A 20,087-nucleotide genomic window follows, 5' to 3' on the forward strand; every position below is an offset into this window, starting at 1 on the left:
ACTTGCCAGCTGTTTTTCCAACTACATCGTCTTGTCAACACTTATTAAACGACACATTAAGTTTAAGATCGGAAGCCCGTGGAGCCTCAAACGTAAACATTTTTTTTATTATGAATAAAAGAAATGACAGACAGTTGCAAAGAAGAAGAAAAAAGAAAGGCGATTTCCTTTGCACACGTGTGAAATGTCCCCAAGTGTACGTCACAGACTACGTGTTTGGAACGAGAGAGAGAGAGAGAGAGATTCCGGAGGTGCCAGAGGTTTGGGAAGAAGGGGGATGAAAGAAATGAGGAAATGGAAAAAGACAGAGTCGGATGCGCAGAAAGAGAGAGAGAGGCAGTCGGTGATAATGTGTGGTTCAATGTTAAATATCTTCAGCTGCCTCATAAACACAACATACACAGTCAGTAATCACTCACAGGGTGTACACACACACACACACACACACAGTCACACACACTCACACACACACACACACACACACACACACAGTGTCTCACACACACACACACACACACACACACACACAGTCACACACACACACACACACAGTCACACACACACACACACACAGTGTCACACACACACACACACACACACACACACACACACACACACACACACACACACACACACACACACACACACACACACACACACACACACACACACACACACACACACACACACACACACACACACACACACACACACACGTCGCTCGCGGTCGGAGGAACTCTGAGTGAACTTGTCTGTGAATTATTAAAGTTCATATTTATGTCCGCTGTCCCCGATGAGCGTCCGATTAAAGACACTCGGTGACGCGACGCCGTGGGGAACCAGCACAAATAACAATCAGTCATTCTCGAGGTGCAAAGTTGAGAGTTTTCCACAGATGCGTGATTTTCGAAACTTGGAAATTGAAGGGGACACGTTGATATTATGCCCCCCCCCCCCCCCCCCCCCCCCCCCCCCCCCCCCCCCCCCCCCCCCCCCCCCCCCCCCCCCCCCCCCCCCCCCCCCCCCCCCCCCCCCCCCCCAAAGAAAAATAGACCTCCTGCCTCTGCGGTCGGCTGAATGCCACTCTGAAGCTCCACCACTCTGCTTTTAATGTCCTTCAAGATCATCCCCGGACGTCCGCCTGCTCAATATTTGATGGAAAACCTCGGTCACAGGTAGAAATCTCTCTCTCAAGAGACTGCAGACGTCCACAGTTCTTCCATTCCACTAATTCAGGGCCGAGATCAAGTAGAAAGCGTCCGGTGTGTTTACACGCAGGTCGTTCTATTCGAGGTGTGTACATGAAAAAAAATGATCTCATAAAGAGGAAGAATCTCTCGACTCAAACGACCAACAGCGCTCCTGTTTCTGTGTCCCGGGCTAAAGACGGAGCAGAACATGAGATAAATATGTTTCGCAGGTCAACTACACATATACCTATAGTTCAGTACACCGCAAACGACACAGTTTGCTTGATGCCATGTTCAGGGTGAGAGGGGGAAAACTCCCTCCCCATCCAATAAACCGATGGAGAGAGAGCGTCGTGAGTCGCGACCCGTCCACTGTGATCGTGTGTGTTTTCATTTCATTTGAGGGCCAATTGATTCCAGCGATCCAGACTCCATCTGCTGCTGCTATTGAAAGATTAAGAAGCTGCCGGATCAGAGCGCTCAGACCTGTCAGTGTGTAATCGGGATCTTACGGGGGACAGAGACTTACACTGTAAAATGGGCCTCATACAATCACTTTGAAAGGGAAGATAATAATTACAATAGACAGACATATCCTTGCCTGATCGGATCATTTGTGTTTTGGGGACAAAAGGAGAAGGAATAAATTGGAAGATGAAAGAAACGAGTGGATGTCTGGACGTTTAGTTGATGTCAGCAATATACGCAATGAGACAACAAGTCCTCCAATGAGCTACGTCGCATCTGGTAAAAACAACCAAATCGACCGTTTCCTAAATTAGCGCCTCAGAGCATCGTGGGATTTAAACGCATGGTTGATGATGTTTGTCAAGGTAAAGGTGATGGTTAGGGTTGTTGGGGACTTTTCGTCTCTCCTCCCCGACAAACTCTTAAGGCGAGTCTTCTCAGGCACCAAGCGAGGTCATCTCATCAATGGCAAGACGAAACAATCATTGAGCTGAAGTCTCACTCGAGGTGTCGTAGTCGTGGGGAGATGACGACATTACTCAAAGATAAATACACTACAGAGGCCGGGGATGGGCAGACTGTCTTGGGAAGCCAAACACTGTGAACCTGTTGATCTGTGTATCGAACCGGATACTGAGCTCTTATAATAAATACTTCTGCTTAAGACATCCACCGTTGCCGTCTTCCTTCCTATTCCATTTCAGCGGTGACATGGCAGAGAATCAGCACGATTACTTTACATAATACAAGCAAATCCATCGAAAAATACACAAACTTCACGGACTTACCAGGTCCACCTCTAACGGCCGTGTACATAACTACCGCAAACGACCATATACGTCGTAATAAGCTGCTCCAAAAGACGACCCATCTGGTCATTTTTGGTTGGAGGGCAGTCTCCTATTTCCGCTTTAAAGACCGAAGGTTTTGTTGGCGGTCGTGTTGACGATCAAGGACTTCACCATTTGGGCGATCTCGACAGTTTTCAGGTACCGCTTGTGATTCAGCAGCGGTGCGGCTGCTGTCGAAGAACGAACGAATGGTACGGTCCTTTGAGCAAAGCGGAGTCTCCTGAATTTACAGTTTCCGGATGCTGCGGCCATGTTTACCGTAACCTAGCGCCTAGCCTAGTCCCTCCGGGCCTAGCGGCATTCCAGTTGGAACTTCCGACTCGGAGGTCGGTAATTCCGAGTTCCGAGATTAAAATGGAACGATAACCCCCGAGTTCCGACCTCCGAGGTCCGAGGTATGATGGAAAGCAGCCCCACTTCTGCCGAGCGTTTGTGGTACAGAAAGAAGTGGGGCGGTTCAGATATATCTAGATGTGTCACACTATGAGACGTTTAAAAAGCAAAAAGATTAGCTACACATGTACAAAGTTTTGTTGTTTTTGTTTTGTTGGTAATTTGTAATTCTCACATACACACTGAACGTTTCACTTTCACCAGTTTAAATTAGATCAAATGAGCCGACCCCATCCGTACAATAGAAAACATGATTTAATGACGTTAGTCACGGAACGAGATCAACACGATCCATTGTGCGGAGGAGATGATGAAAACACGGGTTCCAGCGGCTGCTGCTTCCCGATGTATTTCAGTGTCTGCGATGGTCAGAGCCTTTCAAGTCTTCTTTTTTTTCCAGAATCACTCCGACTGATGAACAAGCGGACATCTGTTTCTTTTACTTTTTGTTGACCTGTCATCACGCGTCACCTCATATCCTCCAATCAGCTTTCCCTTTAATCTCCCCATCCTTCCCTTTGTGTGAGTGCTAATCCTGTTTTCCTTTCACCACGTCCCACTCTTCCTTTCATCCCCTCCGTTCACATTTGGTTTTCCTTTTCACTTTCCCGTATTACCACCGCTGTTACCACAATGTTTCAGACCACTGTCACTGACGGAGCAGGGGGGGAACAGACACTCACGTCCAGTTCCACATTGGAACATCTTTTTGTCAAGGACAACTTGCCTCTTACAAGCAGTAAAAGAAAGGACTGTAACAATGGCCTTAAGAAACACAATATGATTCACTCTCAACCTCATCTTCAATGATCGGTTCAATATGTTCAGCTGAATATTCATCAAACTGTGGACTACACTCCAAAACTGCCATGCTTTAATATTAAGTTTTAACTATAACCGCCACGGAGGGTATGCAGAATTACACGAAAGTTACAGAGGGGATTCCCACGAAACTTGGGACACGGGCCAAGAAAGAACCCATTCAAATTTGCCACGGACCCGGTCAATAGGGCGGATCCAGGAATCTTTTTTTAATCACCCTCTTTAACATTACACGATAGGATGTTTTTGGACAATAATTTGTTGTTCTTGCTGGAAAAAAATCGGACATATTTTGGGAGACTGATATCTATGGGTGTGTGTAATTTGGTGCAGCTTGATTGAATTTGAAGGGAACTGTTGGCCCTTCTACTGAGCGCCGTTCTAGTTCTTGCTGTAATACACACTGGATGCAAGGGTCATTCAACAACTTTGGTCTAGGCTGAAATATCTGCATATATTTTTATTAGTTTGTTTGTCAGTAGCAGGATTACCCCAAAACTACAGAATTTCCACAAAACTTGGTGGAATAATGGGACATGGGCCCAAAAAAATCCTCCATTCATCCGAACAACAGCGCAGAGCCAGGAGTTCTAAAAGAAAAAATATCTTTCTTTTATATTGCAAGATAGAGCTACTCTACTTGTTGGTGTCATGCCACCACTTTAAGACTGAAACATTGCAACGACTCAAAGCCAAAGCTGTGCTACGTCTTTAACTTTGTATCACATTTGAAAATTAGGTTTTTCCAAAAGTTGTGGCTGCAGTTCGAGGTAAAACAAGCAAACCTATTATGAAGCTTTCTACAGTTTCAGGTATAGGGAGCAGGAGGCTTCCTCCCCAACAAGACCCAGCTCGGTAGTGTGTGATGTCACCTGTGTGCGACCACTATAGTCGTCCTGTTGGTGCAGACCTTGGCCAGTGACGCCTGGATGTTCCTCTCAGTTTGGGTGTCCAGTGAAGAAGTGGCCTAACGGACCAAACACAGCATTCGTTAGTGTAATTGCAAAAATAAACAAGGTGCAGTATACACCACTGCATAGAAACAGTTGAGTGATAAAATGTGTGAATGTGTCACTGAATTGTTTCGGATGTAATTTGGTTTTGGGCTCGTAAAGAGGGATCTGAGACTTCGAGAGACTTCCAGGATAAATAAAGCTTTACCAACTATAAATTGGACACAGAATGTTTTTATGACAGTTGTTAGGGCAGCAGTCACAGCCAGACGTGGTCAGAAGATGTTTCTTTCATCGAGCAAAAAGATATTTCTGTATCACCCGGGGATGATACAGCATTTACGGTTGGACGCTTCATGTCAGGTTGTTAAAGATCGTGTACCTCTACCTTGCGTGTGGCCTCCTCACCTCATCCAGCAGAATGATCTGGGGTTCCTTCAGGACGGTTCGAGCTATCGCCACCCGCTGCTTCTCCCCGCCGCTGAGCTTCAGGCCCCGCTCCCCCACCTCCGTGTCATAGCCTGGTTGAACACATCGCCATCTTACTTACGATAGTTTACTGTCCAACATCAGGATTGGAATCGGCATTTTCATTATTGCCATCTAAACACACACACACACACACACACACACACACACACACACACACACCCTGGCCTGACCCTGAGGGAGCTCCAGTATCCTGGCGTGAATGTCCGCCGCCACGGCCGCCGTCTCCACCTCCCGGTCGCTCGCTGTGACTCGGCTATAGCGGATGTTGTTGCCGACGGTGTCGTTGAAAAGCACCGTGTCCTGGGGAACCACGCCGATGTACGACCGCAGAGACGACTGGCGCACCTGAGACACAGCAACGGACACGATAGAAGAATTGGAATAGTACTGAAAAATCACTTTGCTGGTCCATCGGTCCATCTCAGCAGCTTGGGGTATGTGGGGTCCTCAGGTCCGCAGGTCACAGTGTAAACTTTAATGTCTACGAACAGGAGAAACTTTTCCTCTTACACACACACACACACACACACACACACACTGAGCATACATCTACATAAATGTTGCATGGCTAAATTCATCCTACACTATATAATGCATGCCGCTCCAGGTCACAGATAGTACACGTCCTACAGCGATGTCTGTACGTCTCTCGATGCATCGGCCTTTATCCAAAAAGATTATTTAGTTCTCCTCGACTTAATCATTTATATTTTTTATCAATGCAGGCTGGTGACTAGACGACAGTTTAAATAATCGCCTCACTCATTGAATACAGGGCCTTAAAATTTGCTCAGCGATTGATTTATTTATCGATAAAGAATTTGCAGAATTGATTCCAGGTGCGATTTTTCACGGGAAAAATATCAAAATCTCAATATAAACTGTGGGTGAAAACATGTGGGAATTATGGGATTGTTGACGCAGCAGGAGGAGTTCAAATATGAGTGACACCTGCAGGAAGTGCTGTGTAAAATAACTGAAATCATGCCTCGTGACTTTCTTTCAGCTTTCCAACGTTCACCTTTATTGTAAGAAAGGTTTTCTTAAATCCCTCGTCGCATCATGTTTGAAATGTGGAGATGAGACGAGATACGAAACCGTTACACACTTGTTTGATTCTTATCTGTCCTCATCCTACTGTTGAGAGCACATGTGACGTCCGTCTGCTTCGGCGTCCGAACCGGCGCGAGTGAAAAAGCCGCGATGTGTTTCCCCTGTTCAACAATAAAACCTCTCAGCGTTCTATAAATTCGGTCTCTCGCTCTCTCTCTCGCTCCAGATATGATTTCGTGTTTTGGAAGAAGAACTTGTGACTCGTCTTTTCTTCCCTCCGCCGCCACAACAATACAAATTCCATTTCCTGCACCGGCTCGGCTTTTGGCCGGCAATCACTCACTTTCCCCCCTTAGCTCGATTGCGGCTGCTTACTTCTGTCATTTCTTTCCACTCGGAGAACAACAGAGCATCTGTTTCTGATTGAGACGGAGCTGCAACACCAAGAAAACTTTATAAAATGGGGACGACGCAGATGGAGAGGAAGAAGGGCAAAAGGGGGGGAAACAACAAAAGAGAAGAAGAAGAAAGGCTTTAATGTTTTTCATCGAAACATCACATCACAAGAGGGAATCTGAGTGTGAGACAGATGTCCTCACGCACATGAGATGATGACTGCTATTACCGGATGATGAAGCATTCATCTCTTCATCCCCGTCTTCTACGAAATGTTTGTCATTGGCCAAGCAGTAAAAAACAGTTGCTCATAGCGGCGGTAGGCTGGAGGGCTTGGGTCAAGGCCTCACCCAACACTCTTAATCAACGCACTACCAAAGCTTGTGAAAGAAATCTTAAATAAATCCACGGAACCTGTCGCTTGTTGACCCACTAGGATCAACAATTTGTCCAAACCCCGTGACCAAGTGTTAAAAAGCGTGTGACCTCTAGTGGTAGTTATGTACTCGGCCGCTAGAGGTCAGCGGTGGACCTGGTAAGTCCGTCAAGTTGGTAAATGGATTTGCTTATATTCTGTCAAGTAATCGTGCAGATTGATGTCACCCTAACTCTAACCATTCCCTTTACAAGTTCTTTGACCATGTGTTGGTAGCCCACGATGCTCCGGGGGCCAAAAAAGTATTTGTGTCACCGGTGGATATTCTAGGAATTTGTAGATATGGTCGTTTGGAGGGTCGATTCAACGTGGAGTTATGAAAGAAAGCTTTTCCATTTGCTTACTTGTCTCTTACTCTTTCCACACCGGCGGGAAGGCGTGTGTCACTGAATAACAGGAAAAGCTGGGTAGTCACGAGCGGTGATTATACCAACATGCGAAAAAGTTCTGTTTATACGCCCCTAAAATCTAAAAAGGAAACCTGACTGGCACCTTAGAAAACAAGCTAAACAGATGACTCACACCGGCATTCAGTGACCAGCCGGACGCGTCACAGCTGCATCACATGTGGCGGCCACATGCCGGTAGACCGACAGAATGGCACACGACACATGGGCCACAAAACACCGGCAGAGGTCCAAGAGCCCGAGCGGCGTTCACTGCGTCGCGCGTGTTGCGAAAGAACTGGGCACACGTTTGCAGCAAAGAGTCATGTACATGTACTTGCATCTGAGCTGCTGGAATTCTGCCTCCATCATGGTTTTGAAATGCACAAGTGAAAACCCGATTGGAGATTAAGATAAGGGATTACGACTCACACATCGCACACTGTCAAATATTCTAACTATAGTCTTAAATGAACGACTTGGCGTTGGCAACTCCAGCTGAATGCACTTTGGTCCCCCATTTCTTCACAGTGTGGCAGAATCCGGAAGGGAGGAATGATCACAGCGACCAATACATTTCGGAAATCTGAGTATTAAGTCAGATTTGAGAAAAATCTCTGAACCACTACAACAGCTAAATTAAGAAAAGATCGGAAAAAACCTACGAGCAGCTGTGTGCAACAAGCGGAACACGATCCCCATTTTCCAGCTGGAACTCGTTTGCAACATCACTGATAAGAATCACGTTAAGCTAAAGCAGGACAGGGTCTGCTGTCGGTAGAAAATGTGTGGGGAACATTTCGATCTGCGGCAGATAAAAGACACTCGCACAGCAAAGTTAAAGTGGTAAACTCTACAAACACAAGCGGTCAACCGGCAACTAAGTGTGCAGCATTTGATTCCAAGACAAATTTCCCCACCCGAACAATAAAGAGTATCGCATCGTATCGTAACGTTTCGTATCGTAACGTTTCGTTTCGTATCGTATCGTAACGTTTCGTTTCGTATCGTATCGTATCGTAACGTTTCGTATCGTAACGTTTCGTTTCGTTTCGTATCGTATCGTAACGTTTCGTATCGTAACACTTCGTATCGTCACGTTTCGTATCGTAACGTTTCGTATCGTAACGTTTCGTATCGTAACGTTTCGTATCGTAACGTTTCGTATCGTAACGTTTCGTATCGTAACGTTTCGTATCGTAACGTTTCGTATCGTAACGTTTCGTATCGTAACGTTTCGTTTCGTTTTGTATCGTAACGTTTCGTATCGTAACGTTTCGTATCGTAACACTTCGTATCGTAACGTTTTGTATCGTAACGTTTTCGTATCGTATCGTTTAGTTTCGTATCGTTTCGTATAGTTTCCTAAAGCTTCCTATAGTTTCGTATTGTATCGTATCGTTTAGTTTCGTATCGTTTCTTATTGTATCGTATTGTTTTGTTGAGTTTCGTATTGTATCGTTTCGTATAGTTTCCTATAGTTTCGTATCGTATCGTTTTGTGTCGTTTGGTACAGATTTGTATCGTATTGTATTGTATCATATCGTTTTGTTTAGTTTCGTATCGTTTCGTATCGTTTTGTTTAGTTTCGTATCGTTTGTATCGTTTCGTATCATTTCCTATAGTTTCGTATCGTATTGTGTCGTTTCGTATAGATTTGTATCGTATTGTATTGTATCGTATCATTTAGTTTAGTTTAGTTTCGTATCGTATCGTTTCGTTTCGTATAGTTTCCTGTAGTTTCGTATCGTATCGTTTCGTATCATTTCCTATAGTTTTGTATCGTATTGTGTCGTTTCGTATAGATTTGTATCGTATTGTATTGTATCATATCGTTTTGTTTAGTTTCGTATCGTATCGTTTCGTATCGTTTCCTATAGTTTCGTATCGTATTGTATCGTCTCGTATAGATTTGTATCATATTGTATTGTATCGTATCATTTAGTTTAGTTTCGTATCGTATTGTATCGTCTCGTATCATATTGTATTGTATTGTATCATTTAGTTTAGTTTCGTATCATATTGTATCGTCTCGTATTGTTTCGTATCACATTGCATAGTTCTGTATCGTATCGTTTTGTTCTGTATTGTATTGTTTCCTACAGTATCAAACAGAACATGACCAGCATTTGAGAAAATGTGAATCCAAAACAACAAATGAATGGAGCTACACTTTTACAGGTGGGGTTTTTGAAATGGTGCTTTTTAAAATGATGAAATAGCTAGCATAGCGCTACGAGCTACATGTCACAATAGCCTGTTGGTAGAACCAGGTAGCATGGCATGAGTGACAGTTGGGCTCGTACCAGTATGGTCACAGCCTTTCCAGCAACTTGAGCACCGTGATGCCAATTGGTCGCGACGACACCACTCACCAAACTGATTGGTTCTTTCTGACCACGTGACCTACGGTTGATTGCGGGGGAAAGATCATGTCATTTGCTGAAATGGAGGCGGCTTTGATAGTGACACATTAAAAAGGCATTGACAGAGGAGAACAGGAGTGTGGTGGATGTTAATGGAGTGACGACAGGCAACGTGTGAACCAACACGCTGGCGTATGAAACCTGCAGCGCAAAACATCCTCTTCTTCTCTCTCTGTGGCAAAGAGGTGGAACTTCACGGCCACCTGTTAATCAAAGTTCATCTCCTTCACATCTATCGTCTGTGATCGGGGCGTTCCAGGGAGTTACGACTCACTTTACGAGTTTGTTTCATGACGCTTTCTCGTTTCCCCTCATTACTCCTGACGAGCAGGACCAGGACTTATGTACTGTTGAGTTATTTCTTCCGTAGTAATCAGGAGATCAGGAGATCAGGGGGATTTACCGTTAACGATGATCGGTATTACAAGAAAATGAAATGAAAAGGCCTTGTGCATTTGGTTGTAGCTGGTGAACTGATGAACGAATCCTTCTTCCTTTGATGAAGAGTCTGAATCGACTTTCAAAGGGAAAATTCCACGCGTGCGTGTGTGTGCGTTGATTAAACGTTCCCCCCGCTGCGTAATTACAAACAACGTCCGTAATCATCAGCAGCCTCTTCATCACCAACAAGCGTGTTCGTTGTGCGAGAACACGTGTACGTGTGTGTACGTGTGTGTACGTGTGTGTGAGAGAGAGAGTGTTTGTGAAGCTTTATTGAGACTTTGAGCAAATCATAAACAGAGTTACTTCAACCACAGCACACACACACACGCACACACACACACACACACACACACACACATCTGGTGTCTGGACTCGTTGCTGCATTATTCAGGAACCTTTTACTATGATTTATTCACAGTGTGACTGGAGCTCACACACTCAGGCCAACTCTGTGTGTGTGTGTGTGTGTGTGTGTGTGTGTGTGTGTGTGCGTGTGTGTGCGCGTGTATGTGTGTGCGTGTGGTAACAGAGGGAAAGTGCAAGTCAAAGTACGTGAGGCGACGGATGGAAACGGTCGATGAAGAGCGAGAGACAGAAACGGAAGAGGAAGAGGGAGAATGTGTGTCATGGTGTGTGTGTGTGTGTGTGTGTGTGTGTGTGTGTACCTTGGAGATGTCCTGTCCGTCTATGCGAATGCAGCCACTCTGAGGGTCGTAGAATCTGAACAAGAGACGCAGGATGGAGCTTTTGCCTGATCCAGACGGACCAACCTGCCGATGGACAGACACACACACACACACACACACACACACACACACACACACACACACACACACACACACACACACACACACACACACACACACACACACACACACACACACACACAATGTCGTAGACATATAGATGTCTCAAATCAGGCGAATTAAACCAAATCTATCAACATGACTCTATAAATAAAATGTATTATTATTATTATTATTATTATTATTATTATCATAAAAAATTGACACGTGTATCAAACAGAAGAGAACGTACCAGGGCCACGGTCTGTCCCGCCTCCGCTGTGAAGGTCACATCCCTGAGAACCTCAGTGCTGCACGCACACGCACACGCACACGCACACACACACACACAAACACACGCAAAAAAAAAAACAACTATAAGAATCCAGAGGAACTTTACTTAAATCCTCGTCACGATTAGACTGAAGTCAAGAAAGGACCATGAAGGTTTGTACGAAATCACAGATATTTCTGACTCTCTGACAGCTTCTCGCTGCATTCTTCTTCTTCTACTGTGAAATAAAGGGCGGTGCACGCGGGAGGTCGGCCGAGACTTTCAATTAATAAGAAGTCACTGTGTTTGTCCCGGGTGTCAGTCATCCGGCAGACAGCGGGCGACGGTGACCAGCTGGGCCACGTCCAAATACAGAATCAAACTGCTCCTTCACACGTGTGTGTGTGTGTGTGTGTGTGTGTGTGTGTCTGCGTGTGTGTGTAGGTGTATGTGTGTGTGTGTGCGTAGGTGTATGTGTGTGCGTGTTTGTGTGTGTGTGTGTGCGTGTTTGCGTGTATGTGTGTGTGTGCGTGTTTGCGTGTATGTGTGTGTGTGCGTGTGTAGGTGTATGTGTGTGCGTGTTTGTGTGTGTAGGTGTGTGTGTGTGTGTGTGTGTGTGTGCGTGTTTGCGTGTAGGTGTGTGTGTATGTGTGTCTGTCGGTAGACGACAAGATGCAGAGTCAGAGTCAGACACTGAACCGTCCAGTGATGCTGTACCAGGGTCAGGTTCCATTTCCATACGTAAAAACCGAGAGTCACATTTCGTAATAGAAGGCTGGATTTTCATCTATAGACGGACTAGTGGTCGACTACACACCCAGGCACGTAGCTGAAACAGACTCTGTCAAACTCCACCTGACCTGCTCTGAGCTGCAAGTCCCGCGCGTCCTCCGCATCCTGGACCTGGGAGGAGGAAATACAAAGACACCAAACAATATAAATGACGCTTTGCAAGATCCATGTGGCTCATTTCCTTGTTTCAGTCACATCACAGTGTTTCATCATCTCGATCGCTTTTGCATCTCCTCTTGGTGTCAGAGCCGAACTTGGCGGCTCACGCTTGACTTTGGTAACCGCGACAACAAAGAACGTGATGAAAGCGTTTTGAACATCGACGTTTCCATGACATCGCGTTGCTGATGGAGACTCTGTGGTTTAGTTGAACAAAATGCATCTGCTGTTGCCAACTGTTGATTCAAGGTCAGGAATCAACTGTCAAGTCCAACAGAAAAACATATTCATTTCTTATTCTGATATTGAAATAATTAAAAGATTATTCATTTTTGATTGAAATGAAAGGGAAGGAGGACAGAGTGCGAAATAGAGGAGGAGTTGTGCAATAAACGTCCTGTGCAATATATGAACGTATGGTTTGTGTATATGTTTGTAAAAATATATATACGACTGTATACGTATGTACAGTATATATATTCACGATATATTACTTATTTTTTACTGCACATCCCATACAGCACATTTTTAGCCTCTTTTTCACAAAGCAATTACCTGCGCTCTTTGTATACCACGTACAAAGTTTATCGACAGTCTTTTGTATAGTTCTTTTCTGTTTTTATTTGTATTTATTTGCATCAAATTTTATTACCTTCCTCTTTTCCCTGATGCCTTTGACTCTTACTTGTGCTGTCACACGTGAATTCCCCCGGTGTGGGATTCATAAAGTTTCATCATATTGCTCATATGAAGACGTGAAACGAGGGGGCTCAAAGTTTGATTATTTATCGCCATAAGTTTTCACACTCCCCCCTCCTCCTCCGCCCTGACCCCCCTGACCCCCCCTCCCCTGCATCTTCCCAAGCCAAAGAAAGGGGCCGCTGTGTTTTTAAGGTGCTCTAATGCTTTTGTGTACATTCATGTGACTGTTTACCATATCAAGGGCCTGTGAACGTCGGAGCCTCCAGCGAGGCGGCCGGAGGACGCCTTTTCCCACCGAAACACACACACACACACACACACACACACACACACACACACACACACACACACAGGCAGACTCTGTATGCATGCGCGCAAACACACACACACACAATGTCACACACAAACACTTGTTGACCTCCTAATCCGCTGACCTCTGACTGAGTGAGTGTCTCTGTTTCCAAGCAGCGTGACTCTGAACTCCGCTCGGATTTTTCCGATTTTTTCCGATTTGTCTGTGCACGTACATGTGATTGTCACATAATTTTATATTTTCTATCTTTTATGTACATTGCTTATATTCATATTCCTTCTTCTTGTATAATTTTTGGCAGTTCTTATATTTTGTTTATTTTGTAAGGTGAGATGGATACCTGCTGCTGTAACACTGGAATTCGATATATCTATCTATCAATCAATCAATCAATCAATCAATCTATATATCTATCTATTTATCTATCTATCTATATATCTATTTATCTATCTCTCCATCTATCTTTCTATCCGGACTCTGCGTATCATAACTGAAAACCAAACTACCGGAGCAACAGCAATTTGTTGCTCATCATTCTAATAAATATACATTACATTTTTATCATTGTAATAATTCTACAGCTTTGTACCCAGGCTTTAAAAACAAGTGAGCAAACCCAGTGACAATGTGCAACACAAACTATTTATAGACACACAAATCTTTTCACTGTGTAAGCATCACGTGATCCGTAACCAACACAGTTCATCGCCACTCGGAGGCGAGTTGCGAATGCGGCACTGATACATCATCGTCTTTTATGAGACGTGTAAACAAGCAAACGGTTGCTCATTCACACCCGCGGCTGTTACCGGTCAAGCGTCAGTGGACTGGCACATCTGGCAACTGTACGTTCGACGTTCCCTCTCTTTGAGCTCCGTCTTTGGTCTCCACCGGCTCCCGAGGGGAAACATCTGGTTCTCTAGCGGCTGATAGATCTGCTGTTGTCACCAGCTGGTGTCCAGCTGTGTCTGTGTGCTGAGCAGGTTCATGTACGTGCACAGTGGGTTTGTTTTCTCTTCGCTTCAAGGACATCGAAGTAAAAAAACAGCAGACGTGTTTGGTTCCTGTTATCGACTTCATTACGACTAACTGTGGACCGTCAGCAGCAACTTGACTCACTATATAAATTAATCTGCGTTTAAACTAGCCGACTGAGACACTTTCAGGATGTTGACTGGTGTTTGTGACTCACCTCCTTCTGCTCCGTCAGCAGCGCCAACATGTTCTCCATGTCAACGAACGCACTCTGAATCAACCTGCGGACACACAATCATTTCATAGTCTCATGGTCAGTCGTCTCTTAGCATTATTAATATCATTAGTCACAGTAATAGTGATAGCAACACTGCACAAGAGAAAGAAGTATCACTTGTTTCATGTTAGATTAAAATACTCTAATATTTACTACAATAAACAAATGACAGTCTCAATACATCTTTAGAATTCCAGGAGACATGACAACGCCCATGCGCAAGCGGTGAACCAATGAACGACCTCGTTCTCATCATGTTGTCGGTACCGTGTAGTCAGCCTGAGACATACCTCATATATACTGACACACGAGACTGACACATCATTGTACAAGTTAGGACGAACAATAGGTCCTTGTCTGTGTTGTATTACAGGGTCTGTGATTTGCCTCCTGGTCCTCGTACACTCATCTCACCTGTAGTAGGTGCCGAACCAGTTGAGAGGGGTGTACAGCTGGATGATGTAGGTCCCGAACAGAACATAATCTCCAACCTGAGGGGAAACAGAAAATACACAGACCGGCTGAACATAAAGGAACCACCAACCCACAGAACAGCACTGGTCCTATATATATAATAATCAACGGTTACTGTAAATTGGCCTCCGACTAGAAAGAGGTTCACGCGTCCTTTGACCAGTTGACGGCAGCTGAACCAGCTTCTACATTCGTAGTATCATTTTGTAAAACTGTTATGGAGAAAGGTAGGTCAGAGGGAAGTTAGAAGAAGACAGGAAGTCAAAAAGAACCAAAAGACACGCAAGGAATGACACTTCAAAGTAAAACAGGAAATTACATCAGACAGATTTTAAACAAAGAGTCCAAAAAGTGAAAATGTCACTTTACAGTCCTTCAGAGGGGCAGATCTTTAGAGCAAAGATAAAGATAGAATTTGTATTATATATATGTAAACTGTATGTTTTACGATTTCAAGATTGGATTCTGTTATGTTTCATCTACTCAACCCAAACCCGTACCTGGAATTGACCCCCGGACACCAGGCGGGCACAGAGCAGTGATCCGGCCAGAAGTCCTGATCCGATGATGACGTTCTGCGCTTGGTTCAGCAGAGCGAGCGACGCCAAGCTCTTCCACTCGCAATGCTGCGTCAAACACAATCACCACGTACTTTATGTCACAAGTAAGAAATATAGAAAAAAGTGTCAGAAGACTGAAGAAAATGTCCGTCTGCTATGGGTTGCACGAGCTCACTTGATATTTGTGAATGGCCTCTTGGAAGCAGCGGACCTCATAATCCTCAGCGTTGTAATATTTTACCTGTGGAAAAATAAATCAAATCCAGTGGATGACGACTGAAACATATTGAACAATCTTGTTAACATCTTTTAAATTTGATACCTACAAACATTTTAGATTATCATTGGAAAACATCAAGAAAAAACTGGACATCCACAAATGCTAATGTGAGTAGAGCAGAGGGTCTCAAAGAACGGATTTTTGGAAGTTTCAACCCGTCCGTTTGTTTGTTTGGTTGGTTGTTTGGTTGGTTACTTGGTTGGTTGGGTGTTTGGTTGGTTACTTGGTTGGTTGGGTGTTTGGTTGGTTGTTTGGTTGGTTGGTTGGTTGGTTGTTTGGTTGGTTGGTTGGTTGGTTGTTTGGTTGGTTGGTTGGTTGGTTGGTTGTTTGGTTGGTTGGTTAGTTGTTTGTTTGGTTGGTTGGTTGGTTGGTTGGTTGGTTGGTTGGTTGGTTAGTTGTTTGGTTGGTTGGTTGGTTGGTTGTTTGGTTGGTTGGTTGGTTAGTTGTTTGGTTGGTTGGTTGGTTATTTGGTAGTTTGGTTGTTTGGTTATTTGGTTGGTTGGTTGGTTGGTTGGTTGGGTTGTTTGGTTGGTTGGTTGGTTGGTTGGTTGGTTATTTGGTAGTTGGGTTGTTTGGTTGTTTGGTTGGTTGTTTGGTTGGTTGGTTGGTTGGTTGGACTACCCACCGTCTCGAAGTTGAGCAGCGAGTCGACAGCTCTGGACTTGGCGTTGTTGTCCTGACTGTTCATCTCTCTCCTGTACTTCGTCCTCCACTCGGTGATCAGGACCGTGCAGGCTGCGGACACATGGAGCAGACTCCAACTCACATCGGTACGAAGATCCGTCTGACACGAATTTCAAGCTTAAATGTCGTTGTTAAATTAAAAGCGATGTAAGTGATGAAGCTATTTAGTGATGAATTCATATTTGACACATTTGTAGGAGCCTGAAAGTGAGGATTTATGAGATAAATCAGATGGCTATTGGACTAAATGGTTAAATCTCTATTAAACATCGATCCATTATAAATCTGATGACAGAACTTTTATCAAACTGTTTCTGTTGTGTTTATATTCATAGAGACAAAGGTTTGAGAAACGTGTCTTGTCCTGGTGAAACCTGCCTCCATCGTACTGATTAACACAAAGGGACACGTGGACTCACTGAGGTACAGAACCATGCAGGTGAAAATGATGAGTCCGAACCAGACGCTGAAGTAGGACACGAAGTAGACGACGGCGATGATGATGTCACAGACGGTCGGGAGGATACTGAACAGGATGTAGCTACGAAACAAAAAGACCAATCACAGGTTATTACCAAGTCAAACCATTTTGACGTCACCCAAACCCAGAGTCTAGCAATGTGACCAGCGCCATCTTGTTTTTTTCTGGAAACCAGAAGTAACCATATTTGGAGGAACTGGGGGTGTGGCATGTCAGTCGTGTCAGGTTCAGGTTCCGTCTGTACCTCAGCAGGTTGTTGATGGACGAGGTTCCGCGGTCGACGCTCCGCAGCACGTCCCCGGTGCGTCGCTCCAGGTGCCAGCGCAGAGACAAGCCGTGCAGGTGGGAGAACAAGCGCAGCTGAAGGGAAACACAAATAATGTGCAGTACAAGACGTATGTTGAATGCAGATTTATGTCATGGAAAAATATTTAGTTTTTTCTATTTTGTAATTGATATATATTGTGATCGGTTTCGAGACGGATAAAGATCAAATCAAATCAAGAAGGAATAAAAGCAGACGACGTCGACGTGGTACCTGAACGCCTCTGCTGGTGAACTGCTGAACTCGGATCCACAGGAACTGACGGAGGTTACTGATGAAACCAGATGTTCCTGTGAGAGACGGATCAGACGGGAGGAACTTGATATTCACTCTAAAACCAATCAGACGGGAGCATTTATTATATTGACATAAACGTCTGTTATCGTCCACACACACACACACACACACACACTCCCCATTTACGAACACACACTTGTGCACCTGCTCCTCCTCCTTGCAGGAACTTGAGCAGCGTGTAGATGCAGACGGTGACGACCAGCGAAGTCCAGCCGCCTCCTGCAGAGAGCTCATTCACTGCACACACACACACACACACACACACACACACACACACACACACACACACACACACACACACACACACACACACACACACACACACACACACAGATGAATTGTCATGTTAGTTTCCCCCTGATGAATCTGATGATTCATATTCATTTTTACAAACACTATTCTCCACTTTTACAGTTAGAGTTGGGAGGAGCCGGGGATCTAACCCAACCCTCTGGTTACGGGGACGACCCGCCTGACCACCTGATCCACAGCCGTCCTGTGTGCAACACAGCACTTTGATCCCCAGTAGTTCACAATGAACTTTGTATGAGGATGATTGACAGTGAAAGTCAACTTGAACTTGGAAGTTTTATCTCTGTTTTTGGTCTCCACCACCTCCGGAGGGAAATAACGGCTTCTTCTTCAACCAAAAGGCTGTAGACTCATGTAACTGGTAGATCTGAGTGGGTTACACCGCTGACTGTGGTACAGAAGGTCGGGGGGCTCGATGCCCAGATGAATGTAATGTATAACTTTTAGCTTCAGGTGATTAAATCTCTGCGAGCAAACACCTTCGTCACACTGTCGTTTCTGAAACTTTACATTCACAACATTTTACCGACCAAGGTCGGTGATCTGGTCGCCGCAGTGGAAACCAACCAAACATCTACACACACAGGCACACACACACACACACACACACACACACACACACACACACACACACACACACACACACACACACACACACACACAGTCATGAAAACATTCACACACTCCCCCTTTCTGCCACACAGTCACATTCTCATTCACATTCATTACCATTTTGTGCGAGTGCTGGGAATCTGGTGGAAGTGGGAAGGAAAAGAAACAGATGGAGAAAAAACAGGAGGACGAGAAGAAACTGAAGAGCCGGACTGAGACAGAAAAGAGATGTGTTGAAATAAAGAAGGGAGAAACTTGGAGGATAACATTACATAAAAAAGTATTTTTCTTTAGTGTGTGTGTGTGTGTGTGTGTGTGTGTGTGTGTATGTGTGTGGATACTGCTCTCTTCAGCTTTCTACTGTGTGTGTTCAGCAGGGGGGGATTTTCAACTCTTTTGGCACCGGGGCCTGGAGTCGGGGAAGGGGGGTGGGGGGGTGGGGGGGTGGGGGGCGGCGGTGTTGCACCCAGAGACAAAACGTCCGTTGTACCGGTGTGTTAACTCCACGAAAAAGGCCGCTAATGCTGGCTAAGCATGACTGGCAGGAGGGGTGACCTCACACACACACACACACACACACACAACAACAACACCCCCCCCCCCCCCCCTCCACGCCCTCCTCATCTCACAAAGCCGCACTCGGCCTTCGGCGCTGGCTCGGACTTTCATGTCGCTCCAAGAAGCCAAATGGCCAATTTCTCTCTCTCAAAAGGAAAAAGTGTCTGAAGACAAACTTCCTCTGAAGTGGAGGCTTCTGGGTCGTTGCCTTGTGGCGGACGCTGCCCTGCGTACAAAACACTGTACAAAAGACCCTGGCAGACGATGACAACACCCCCCCGACCCCCCCACCACCACCTCCACCACCGTCCTCCTGTCGAGCGCCAAAACTCATCCTCCGTCTGTGAAAGTGAAGTTCATTCTTCCTGCAAACCCTTTCTGAAGATCTGGACATAACGGAGGTGTTCTATGATTTATACTAAATGACTGAATTAGCAAACGATACACATCTGGATCTACATTTTTAGTAATCGTACATATTTTGAGTTGAACATTATTGTCTCAAGGGGTTTTACAGTATCTGGTTCCTCAAGATTCTCAAGTGTCATTATTAACTGTAGATAACGACACAATGAAATGACGATGTCGTTCCCTTAAAACGGTGTTTAAACTTTCAGAACAGTATATATAGAGGACGCTATATTAATATTGTATTTATATATTGTATATTTACAAATGTAAAAACAAGTATGAAATTATAAATGGTATAAAAGGAGATAAATACGTGTAAAGACGTGTAAGTAATTATTTACTTCTTGATTTGATTTTTGACCAATTTATGGTCATTTATTAAAATCTTTTAACAATTCTGTATATAGATTACTGTTGATAGATATTTGTTTTCACATCAAATGCTACATGGCTCAAATCCAAGATCAATGTGTCGGCCACACAAACACATAAACTGCTGGATGTAG

General features: G+C 44.7%; 1 protein-coding gene across 1 annotated transcript in view; it reads right to left on the minus strand.

Moving 5' to 3' along the window:
• abcb6b (ATP-binding cassette, sub-family B (MDR/TAP), member 6b) overlaps nucleotides 1–20,087 on the minus strand; it is a 31,444-nt gene that overhangs the window by 7,726 nt on the left and 3,631 nt on the right. Inside the window, exons 3-17 of the mRNA XM_047337129.1 lie at nucleotides 17,833–17,925; nucleotides 17,605–17,681; nucleotides 17,311–17,426; nucleotides 17,005–17,126; nucleotides 16,527–16,636; nucleotides 15,797–15,862; nucleotides 15,562–15,687; nucleotides 15,002–15,078; nucleotides 14,528–14,591; nucleotides 12,187–12,272; nucleotides 11,349–11,406; nucleotides 10,976–11,080; nucleotides 5,340–5,514; nucleotides 5,086–5,198; nucleotides 4,597–4,691 (exon numbers count right to left, since the gene is read on the minus strand). Coding sequence (XP_047193085.1) covers nucleotides 4,597–4,691; nucleotides 5,086–5,198; nucleotides 5,340–5,514; nucleotides 10,976–11,080; nucleotides 11,349–11,406; nucleotides 12,187–12,272; nucleotides 14,528–14,591; nucleotides 15,002–15,078; nucleotides 15,562–15,687; nucleotides 15,797–15,862; nucleotides 16,527–16,636; nucleotides 17,005–17,126; nucleotides 17,311–17,426; nucleotides 17,605–17,681; nucleotides 17,833–17,925 — 1,483 coding nt within the window. The remainder of the gene's footprint in view (nucleotides 1–4,596; nucleotides 4,692–5,085; nucleotides 5,199–5,339; nucleotides 5,515–10,975; nucleotides 11,081–11,348; nucleotides 11,407–12,186; nucleotides 12,273–14,527; nucleotides 14,592–15,001; nucleotides 15,079–15,561; nucleotides 15,688–15,796; nucleotides 15,863–16,526; nucleotides 16,637–17,004; nucleotides 17,127–17,310; nucleotides 17,427–17,604; nucleotides 17,682–17,832; nucleotides 17,926–20,087) is intronic.

The sequence above is a fragment of the Scophthalmus maximus genome, chromosome 14 (assembly GCF_022379125.1).
Source record: "Scophthalmus maximus strain ysfricsl-2021 chromosome 14, ASM2237912v1, whole genome shotgun sequence".
NCBI classification, from domain to species: domain Eukaryota; kingdom Metazoa; phylum Chordata; class Actinopteri; order Pleuronectiformes; family Scophthalmidae; genus Scophthalmus; species Scophthalmus maximus.